This window comes from Rhinolophus hipposideros, assembly GCF_964194185.1.
Source record: "Rhinolophus hipposideros genome assembly, chromosome: 10".
NCBI lineage: Eukaryota > Metazoa > Chordata > Mammalia > Chiroptera > Rhinolophidae > Rhinolophus > Rhinolophus hipposideros.
The window spans coordinates 34789194-34799622 of record NC_138056.1 but is presented as its reverse complement, the minus strand read 5'-3'; the positions used below and the strand labels follow the sequence as shown (position 1 = coordinate 34799622).

General features: G+C 44.5%; 1 protein-coding gene across 1 annotated transcript; it reads right to left on the bottom strand.

Moving 5' to 3' along the window:
• Positions 1-208: 208 nt before the first annotated feature.
• On the bottom strand, positions 209-3032 carry LOC308503492 (serum amyloid A-2 protein; the record flags this gene model as incomplete). Its single annotated transcript, XM_081062770.1, has 3 exons — positions 209-371; positions 812-950; positions 2939-3032. The coding sequence occupies 3 exons, from the start codon at positions 3030-3032 to the stop codon at positions 209-211; spliced, it is 396 nt and encodes a 131-aa protein (XP_080918896.1).
• Positions 3033-10429: the final 7397 nt, after the last annotated feature.

The following is a 10429-nucleotide window of genomic DNA, read 5'->3' as shown; positions in this document are numbered from 1 at the left end:
TGGGTGTTCACCCATCACCTCTTCGTATCAAACAGGCAGTTCTTATAGCAAACAACACACAGTGTTCAACATTCAATTTCTTAAGCTTTTATTAGACACCTATTATGTGCCCTCTATCAGCTTCTGGGGACGAAAAGCTCAGTAACTCAGTGTCCTTGTCCTTAGGGGCGCACAGCCCTGTCTCCTGAGAGCAGAGTGAGGAGGGAGCTCAGTACTTGTCGGGCAGGCCGTCAGGTCTGAAGTGATTGGGGTCTTTGCCACTCCGGCCCCATTCGTTGGCAAACTGGTCGGCCATCGAGTCCTCCACTCCGTGGCCACTGTCTCCATACTTAAAAAGGTCAGTGATCCTCTGAGAATTCTCTCTGAGATTGCTGTAATGGAGGAGGACACGTAGGAGATGACTCAGGGCTGATTTGCAACAGCCCCACCTCCCCCTCTCTCCTTTTCCTAGGAATGACTCTGTGAAGAGCCAGGAAAGAGGGGCTAAACACTGACCCTGCCCGGGTACTGCCCACTCAGCCCCGGCTGACACCCCACGGCTTGGTGGACAGCACCCACAGGGGAGGGGAGGAATCAGTCCTTGGCTCTCTTTTTGGGGACAGGCCCACACATCTTCACAAGCCATGCTATGGCGTGCTGGCGCGCAGGCCCTGTACGGGGCATGGATGGAGAAGGTGGACAGGATGGGCATGAGGAGGAGCCCACTGTCCCTACAGGGTCCTTCTCTAGGACACCAACTGGGATAAGTGCCTTAAGGATCCTCCTAATCCCTATGTTCACCCATCCCTGCAGCCCCAGGAGCCCCTGTTACCTGAGCTTTTCAGCAGCCCAGGCGCCCCCAGGTCCCCTTTGAGCAGCGTCATAGTTCCCGCGGGCATGGAAATATTTGTCTGCACCTTTGTAATTGGCTTCTCTCATGTCAGAGTACGCTCTCAGCATGTCCCAAGCCCCTGGGAAGGAAAAGACACGACCAAGAGATACCAGGTGAAACAGAAAACCGTGACACCTCTTAGTGAAGAATCAAGGAATGAAAAATCCGGCATTGACTCAGTTCCAGCCTGTGGTCACAGCACCCTGGACACCATAGTTGAGAAGAACATTCCTTGCTCCTAGCTGGCTTCTCCAGCTGACTCTAATGAGTGACATTTACACGAGGGCATAGCTGTGTTGTACCTGGTTGTCTGATCCCTGTGATGCTATGTATGGGCTCCATCTCACTTAGGTTCTGACATGTGAATAAAGGAGAGAGGGGAGGAATAGTTACAGAATAGGATTTCTCAACGTCCGCAGTCTCGACATTGGGGCCCAGATACTCCTTTATTGTTCAGGGTCATCCTGAGCACTGTGGGGTGTTCAGCAGCACCTCTGACTCTGTCCCCTATGTGCAGGAAGTATATTCCTGCAGTGTGACGACAAAACTTATTTCCTGACATTGCCACATGTGCCTGGGACACAAAACAGCTCATGATCGAGAACCTCTGTTATGGAAAGAAGCTACATGCGATAGTATTCAGGGAACTTGGAGAGTGAGGTGGTTATGGAGAAGGTGGATTCATACATGATCTACAGACATGTAGCACTTCTGCCTTGAAGCCTAAGACATGTAGGTCTTCTTGCAGACAGAATGCCTATAATTGTGACTCATGTCCCTCTGAGTGTTGAGGGCATAAGTGGCATCCTGAAAACTGTCTACATAGACTGATGATGTGGGTTGCCTGAGGAAGCAAGTGCTAGAGCTGTGGTCCTTTTTCTCAGCCATGACTGCACTTTCTAATCACCTGGGAAGATTTTGGAACCTCCCATGTATGTGGGGTCTCTGACTTTCTCAGGGATACGGGGGTCCATACAAACATATATGTTAAACTTGGTTGCTTTTTCTTGCTAAAAAAAAATAAACATTGATAACCACCTGGGAGGATTTTCAAAGTCCAAAGCCATGTCACACCTCAGGCCGATTACCTCAGACTTCCTGGGGGTGGGCCAAAAGCATCAATTTTCAAATGCTGTTCAGGTGATTCCATCGTAGCTGAGATTGATAACCACCGAGCTTTAGGAAGTGGTACTCAGACATATCCACCTGCCAAGAGCTGTGACCTCATGCACAGCTGGGTTCAAACTCTGCTGTGCCACCTGCTGACTGGCAGTTAGTCCCTGCTCAATGCACTCAGCTGCTCTAAGCTTCTAAGGTGGGAAAGATGCCAGCCTCATCAAGGAATTTTGCAGTTAAAGGGGGGGACCAACCGTCCCAAACTTGCCCAGAATTGTCCCTGTCTGCCTAGAATGGTCCCAGTTAGCCCTGAAAGTCTCATGGAAAACTCCTCAGACCTGGGCAAACCAGGATCGGCATCACCCTAAATTGTAGGGAACTGCTGAGCTCCTAGTAGTAGAGGTTTGATAGATGTTACTACTTCCCGATTTTGTTTTAAAAGGCTAGGAAAGGGTAGAAATAGACTCACCCAGGGACAGTGCACTGACAATAGGAAGTGCCAGCAAGAGCTAAGATGAGGTCTCTCTAAACTATCCAATTAGGAAATGGAAGGAAGCCAGGGAGGGAAACAGGGAAGGCGGGAGGGAGGGAGGGAAAGAGGCAGGGAGAAAGGAAGCTATAAGGGAAGAAAGGGACAGAGGAGGAGGAGGAGAAACTGTAGCTCTAATCATATCTCACTCTTCATGCTATTTGGTCTGGGGGAAATTTTATACTATTTCAATACTTATTTTGTGTCTACTAGTCAAACTTACCTTTCAGCTGGGAATGATGAGTGTTCTTTCTCTAGAAATAAACCCTGTGGTTTTTATTGTGTTTGATGACAAGCTCCCCGAACACTAGGCACATTCTACCACTAGGGCAACAAAATCTAAGACAGAAGCCCCAACCCTTAAGGGTGCTCAAGGTGAATCCTAGAGGCCACGTATGTCATCCCACCTTCATTGACCTTACCTTGAGCAGCCTGTCCCATGAACGAAAACCAGCTGTCCTCACTGCTGACTCCCAGGACCAGGGAGCAGAAAACGAGGCCTATGAAAAGCTTCATGATGCTAAAAGGAAAGGAGAGGGTCAGGGAGACACAGACTAGACTGGTACACTCCCTTTTGGGATTCTTATGTCAAAGAGAGCCTGGTTTTTCATTTCCATTTGTTCTCATTGCATTGTAGCTGTCCATGTAGGAAACACTGCAGTAGGACCTCACTCAGAGCCGTCAGCCCAGAGCCCAAGATGGTCTAACAGGTCACCCAGGTGGTACTGATGGAGGAAGATGTCAGTTAGGACCAAACAGACCTCCTAAAGCAGGCTGTAATTAATCAAGAAACATTTACACTGTGCCACCCTGCCAGTACAGACCTCATAATAGAACAAACACAAAACAGACTAATTATTTTTTAAAAAATTACAATCATGTGGGAAAAGAGAGAACAGAGTGAGTATTTAAAACTGATCACTCCTTAGGTTAGTCCCTCACCTGATTTCCAGTGGAGCAGAGCTGCTGGACCCTGCCTGCTGGAGCAAGGTGCCTGGTATTTATGCTAAGCCTTTCCTGTTGGGCTCATGGGGAGGGAAGAAAAGCTACAGTTGGCACCTGGGAAAAGTCCCTCCAGGTCATTTCCCCTAAAAAATTACAAAGGAGAGCTTACTGGACACCAGCTGTAACCTTCATCCACAGGTCATTTCCCCATTGGGCAACCCTGAGGAGACAAGGTACACGTGCCTGGGCAGCCATGGGTCTGGATGGCTCTGCTGTCAGAGATGGAGGGGCTTAGTCAGGGCTCACCTGGGCTTTGGAGAGGAAGGCTGTGGAGCACCAGGATGGCATCTGGGCTGCTGGAAGGTGTGCGTGGCTACAGGACGGCTCCTCCATTCAGGAACTTGCCTTTCTAGTCATTTCCTCAGGATGGTCCCTCCTGGGCCAGATGGCAGAAGTGTCAGACATGAAATCCCTTTGAGTGCATGTGTAAAGCCCAGAGCTTCGAAAGTGACAGGCTAGCACATCAAATCTCATGGGTGCCCTGGAAGGCTCTTTCCACCACTCTGTCTGCATATGCTCAGCTTTCTGCTCCAAGGTACAGGAAGGCCCCATTCAGCTGGCTCAGCCAGTGAGGAAGTGTGCTCTCTAATCTGGCTCCTGATATTATAACTGGAGCTTAGCACGGTGACCGATGGCTCCGAGACTTATTACAGTGATCACTCATAAGGTACGTAGGTACAGCATCATAAGATACTACAAATCACCATGTTGTACACGTGAAGCTAATATAGTGTTATATGCCAACTAACCTTTAATAAAAGATTTGTTTTAAATAAAAATAATCTGTCTCCTTAGTTGAGGACAATCAAGTGGAAGGGACTCTGCTTCCCTCCCCCAATCCTGGAGATCCCTCATAATGGGAGTGAAACTGTTTAGGTGCCAGGCACTGTGGGGACCCAGGCAGCTCCCAACTAGCCCACAATGGTGTGTTGATTCCTTTGAATTAAAATTTCTTGACAAGCAGCCAAATGCAAGAAGGGCACATCGACCCTCCTGTGTTTCCCTGAATGCAGGAAATAAGTGTCCCCTGTGAAAGTTTGCCCTCCGTGCTTTGGGGGACTGAGAGAGACACCCTTATCACCATAGTTAAGGAATTCAGGGCCAAAAGCCTCTATATACAAACTTTCTTATTTTTTTACTAAATTTCTACCCAAGCTCCAACCTGACTTAGATTCCTCAGTAATGAGCACCAAAACTTAAGTTTCTTTGTCTTGTCAAATCTTCCCAAAAGTAGTTTTTCTTTGTCCATAAAACTAGCTGATTTGATCATGGTCTGAACATCATTTATGACCTCCCGTGTCCATATATTAAATTGGTTTTTCTTCTGTTAATCTGGTCTTATGCCAATTTTCTTGTTAGCCATACAAACTCAAGATGGGTAGATGGAGGAACTGTCCACCCCCCCCCCACACACACACAATAGACCTAATGTATAAACTCTAAGAAACCTATAAAAGACAGAGGAGGGAACATGTGTTATGGGAAAATGGCAGTCCAACTGGAGAAGTGCCAGGCTCCCAGTGAAGGGAATGGTGGGGGGAGAACTCTTTGCTTCCTGTATTTCCTGGGAGTGGGGGATGGGGTGTCACTGTCTGCCCTCTTGTCACTGTGAGTTGAAAATACCAGCAGAGTTAGCTGTGTGAGATGAGGTCTGTATGTGTGTGTGTGTGTGTGTGTAGAGCCTCCAACTCTCAAGAGAAAATACCTCTTGTGTCTCATCCTAACTGAAAACATTCCAGAGAGAGAATTCTGTAGCGCAGCCTAGACAAATTGACTTTGTTCCAAACTGTCTAAAGACAGAATGAAGAGAAAAGTGATTCTCTGCCTGAAACCAAATGAAGTTTATTCTTATTTCTTCCCTTTGCTGCATTTTTTTGGACTAGCCAGCACGTATACTCTTTTTGACTCTCATCTCTCTGTTTAGTCAACTATTACATTATTATTTGCTATTCTTTGAGATACAATCTCAAATTCTCAAACTCTTGGTTTGAATAAGAAATCTAGCATATGGGAGGAGAGAGATATGCTAAGATTTTCTTTTGACTTTATAAAGATTTGTTATATGTATTTATACCATTTGGGAACAGAAGATGTCAACTACATTCATTACAACATAATTACCAGGGCAACAAATCATCAGTTGAGAACCAAGCTGACTTCTTTTTTGGAAACGTGAACAATTTCTGAAGTCCCATTGACTTATAGGAATATTTAATTAAAAAAACAACACACACAACTCTTCCCAGGACGAATTTAAATGTAAATTTATCTAAATTAACAACAGAAAGCATGTCTGTGTTGTCACATATATACTGGGGGTGCCAAAAAAATGTATAACAGTGGACATTTTCGTCAACATAGCTCAAGCAATAGTCTGCCATAATCAGAAGTGTCTGGACACTGATGGTAACCACTTTGAGTACCTCTTGTAATTACAGAAGTCAAACGTGGCTTGTATTGAGTATACAATACACTTGAGTATTGTATTGAGTATTGTATTGAGTATTATAATACAATACAATTTTAATACAGTTTTCCTTTTGTAAAATGTGTATACAGTTTTTTTGGCACCCTCTGTATATTGCTTACTACACTATCTGGTAAATGATAGGTAAATAATAGGTGCTCGTTCATTCCTTTAGTCATTCTACAAGTTCTCGTTGAGCTATTCCTACACGCCAGCACTCTCTCATGTGCTGGAATGTCCCTAGGCTCATGAAGTTTATGTTGTGCTGATCAATCAATAAGTACCTAACACAAAAAGAGTGACATTTCCCATTATCTAAATTGAATCCATTCCTCACAGTGTGTTAAGTAGCAATTGGTTTTAAGGGGTCAGAAGTAGCAAATTTTTTATAACAAATTATTTTAATTATTTCACATATAAAAAATAATAAGCCCTTTCTAGTCAAATTTCACAATTATCTGAACCACTTAAACCCCTATTAACAACATACCAAAGATAGCTACACAATATAAAATAATTTAAAACACCAATTACCTAATTATTTAATAATTAATGAGCCCATTAGTGAATGTTTTGTGTTCAATGCACAATAAAACTCTAGAAATTTGGGGAAAATATTCCATTTTCTTTCTATACTTAACCAGTATGTAGTATAAATTTTTTAGGTTAAAAAATGTTAAAGATAATAAAGTAAATAATATTTCCATAATAAAATACACAGGAATTTTGGTGACAAAATAAATAAAAAACTACACATCTAAGATTTGTCCATGTCCATATTCAAAGAGCTAGGTGACAGTCTTTTCTACTTGACACTTGAAGTTCCATGTACAGATGGTTGTAAACAATGGTCTGAAGCTATAGACGATACAATTTTTGAAACACACACACGCCCACGTAAAATGAATGTCTGTGTTGCCTTTCCTTTCTATTCACCCAAGTCATGATCACATGAGACTCTGTTTGCAACTATATTTGCAAACAGAGGATTAATGGATACTAATGTTTATATCTTGTTCACTCACTAGCAACAGGAGTCACTATTGTCTGCATGGTGTAAAGCTAAGGGTGGCCTTAGGTAGTGATATGGAGAGGAACCGCCTAGTAACAGGACAGACAGCAGAGTATCTGAAAATAAACGCAAGTAGGTCAAGTGGATCTGGTGGGGGGAGCCCATGGAGTTCATTTCTGATTGCTTCTCTTCTTCCATGAAAGGGGAAGTAAAGTCATCAACCATGAGGAGGCTGGAGGAAGAAGAGGTGTTGGCAATTTCAGGAGAAAAGATAAAGATGGTCATTGAGGAGAATGGCAAAGTGAACGAACTTGGGAAGTATAGTAGGATTGCAAGGTAGCCTGAGGTCATCAATTTAAAGTGAGAGTAGCCACCGTGGCTGTATATTTCTCCCTGGCCACATTCGGTTGTCCAAGGGCAGACTTGAAGTAGGTGGGAAAGTGCATGTCTCCACTCAATAAATACTTGCTGAATTATCAAATAAATTAACACATGCAAAAGTCAGAGGAGGATTCCTTGAAAGACAAGGGAGAGAAATATAGGGAGAGAGCTAACAAAGAGAAAGTGACTGAAGGTAAAAGATAGGGCAGACCACACGCTCCAAGTTCCAGGGGCCCAAAGGACCATTGGAGACAGAGTAGCCCAGAGTGTAGTAAGAGCAAGTCATTCTCTGATAAATGAGACAGAAAATGAGAGAGACGGGGGATAGAGAACTAAGGGAAAGTAGGGGCACCTGTCCTTTACCTGTCACAGGACTCATCACTCTCTACCTATTTGCATTTCTGACTTTGACCCTACAGTGCACAACCCAGGGGTGGGAACCTTGCCAGGATTATTGACAGACAATCTGCCATATATCTAAGCACAGCAGAGACATAGCACAGCACGCACCTGTAACAGGTTCTCGGTAATTTTTATTGATTGAATGAATCAATGAGTGAATGAAAGAGAAGTCATCTGCATAGATTGATAGAGGTAGCATGAAGGTGGAGTTTGGAAGTAAAGAAAATGGAAGAGCTTTGATACAATGATGTGCATTGTGTAGGATTAGTCACTGAGAGATGAACATGGACATTGTTTAGATGCAGTAAAATCCCAGCCTGCTTGGAATGGTTGAACTTGTCCAAAGAACCATATCCAGAAAGCAAACACTTATCCTCATACCTACCACTTCCGTGCTGTCCTTCTGCACCATCGTCTGGATTACTGTGATGAATTCCCACCTGGCGTCCGTATGTCCACCTTTGCCCCCAACTAGTCTCTTCTCAATATAGCAACCAGGCCTTAAAACACAACACAGGTTATGTCATTCTCTGCTCAAAACCCTCCAGACGAGCTCAGTGTTACCCTTCGCCAAAGCCCCTACAATGGCTTACAAGACTCCTCTGCCTGACTCACCCCCCATTGCCTACTTCTCTCCTCTCACTTGTTTTTGAGCCATGGACAATGCTCTCCTCCCAGTTCTTCAAACCCCCTAGATGCGTCTCACCCCAGGGGCTTGGATTAGCTCTTCCTTTCATCTGGAACATTCTTTTCCCGGATATTTAAATACCAAGGCTTTGAAGAGAACAAGCTCTTACATTTCAGGATGCTGGAAGTTTCAACCATATAATTAATGTCACTGAGAGGGTTCGCACTGAATATGTTGGAATGAGGGCAGTGAGTGAAGTGTGGAAATTTTCCATGAAGGTGGGAGAGGAGTGGGGAGATGTGACAACAAATAGAGTAGTGAGATGCTTTGTCCCCAAACATTACTAACCCAATTGTCTATATCAGAGCATCTGCTGGGCAGTTTTAGAATGCAAGTCTTTGGGCCAGAATCTTGAAAAGTCTGATTCAGCAAGTTTTGGGGTGGACTTCAGGAATGCCTGTGTTTGAAAATCTTTCTGTTTTGGAAACCACTTGTGCAGATAACATGGGTCAGGCTAGGGAGAGGCTGGTAGAGAATTTGACAGGAGAAGACACTCAAAGAGCATTGGGGGTAATGCATGTGGAACCTGTGGTGCAGAGTAAAGAGGATGTGGACCCCCTTTCCTATTCTATTGTTCAGGAATGGCAGGAGGTGTACCCCATGGGTGAAGATGACAATAAAGTGGAATCAACAGGGGAAAGGCAGGTTTCAGTGTTTGTAACTGGTGAAGGATATAGGCAAAGATAAACGGGATTACACACCCCAGAGCCTTCCTACCCAGGACTCTTTGGAAGACAGTAGTGGGAAGGCAGGTAGAGTGTAGAGAGGGTTGTGACTGGTCCACAGCGAAATTCATTTACGTGAAGTGAGGGCACGGACAGTATAGCAGGGTTTAAGAAAACAGTGGTTTAGCGTATTTGTTAGTGACAGAAGGCTGGGCTTATCTATTGCTTAGGGGCTGAGAGTAGGATGTCGTGCTGCAGATAGCTGATACTTATCAACCAGTGGAACAACCCCCCCCCCCCCGCCACAACGTCCAAATGGCATGTAGAATGAACAGTGGGGATGCCTTTCTCACCTCCTCTCAATGGTGCTGAAATCTGCTAATAACACAAGTTCTAGAGAGAATGGAGAGACAAAGGAGGAGAGTAGGGAAAGAGTGGTTAGTGAGGGTACATAAGGTACACTCTTAACACATTTTTAATATAAAAATATATAAATAAGGAGTTAGTTTTTCAAACTAATACATAGCATTCAAACTTGGAGGCAATAGACTTAATAGGTCAGGTCTTTCTGCTTTTTAAGATCGCTAATTGGTGGAAAGAGGACCCAAGTCTTCTCCCTAGAACTGGAGTGCTTCGTTTGTATATCTGTGAATTTCTCTTCTAGAGGCTCAGCCAGCTCATTCTGTCTGACACGTAGCCCAGATCTCCCAGTAATGACTCTACTCATTAAGAAACAGTCAACGTGCAAAGGCCTCTCTGAAGGAGAAGCTGCAGAGAATATAAATGGCTCACTCAAGGACCAGAACCAAGGACGCCAACAATGCCTTGTCTAGTGCTCTTTCTACTCTAGCTCGTTGCCTCCATACCTTAACCAGGGTTTCTTTCTGGAAATTTGTACATCCCCCCATAAAACTATGAGGGGTGATTTATGGGAATTCCAGGTTGGATGATTTCGTTTGGGAGAATGCCATCGTCCACAGCTGCCTCAACTTCTGGCTGCGGAAACCTAGACTTTGCCCCATACTTATCTCTAACAGAAAGCCCTGTTACAAAACACCAGAATACCTTTCCAGTGTTCTGAGTTTCCAGTATTCTGATTGTGACACTGAGTTCTCTTGGCAGATCCTAACGCTCAGCCACCTTAGGGGCAGCGAAGTTAAGAGCCAAGCCCTAGATTCAGGCAGACCTCATATGACTTCTGCTCTGCCACGTACTCCTACTGTGGAAGGGCATTTGTGTAATGAGCTGGAGGCGGGTAGGTGATGCCCTAAGGGAAAAAGAATGCAGTACAGT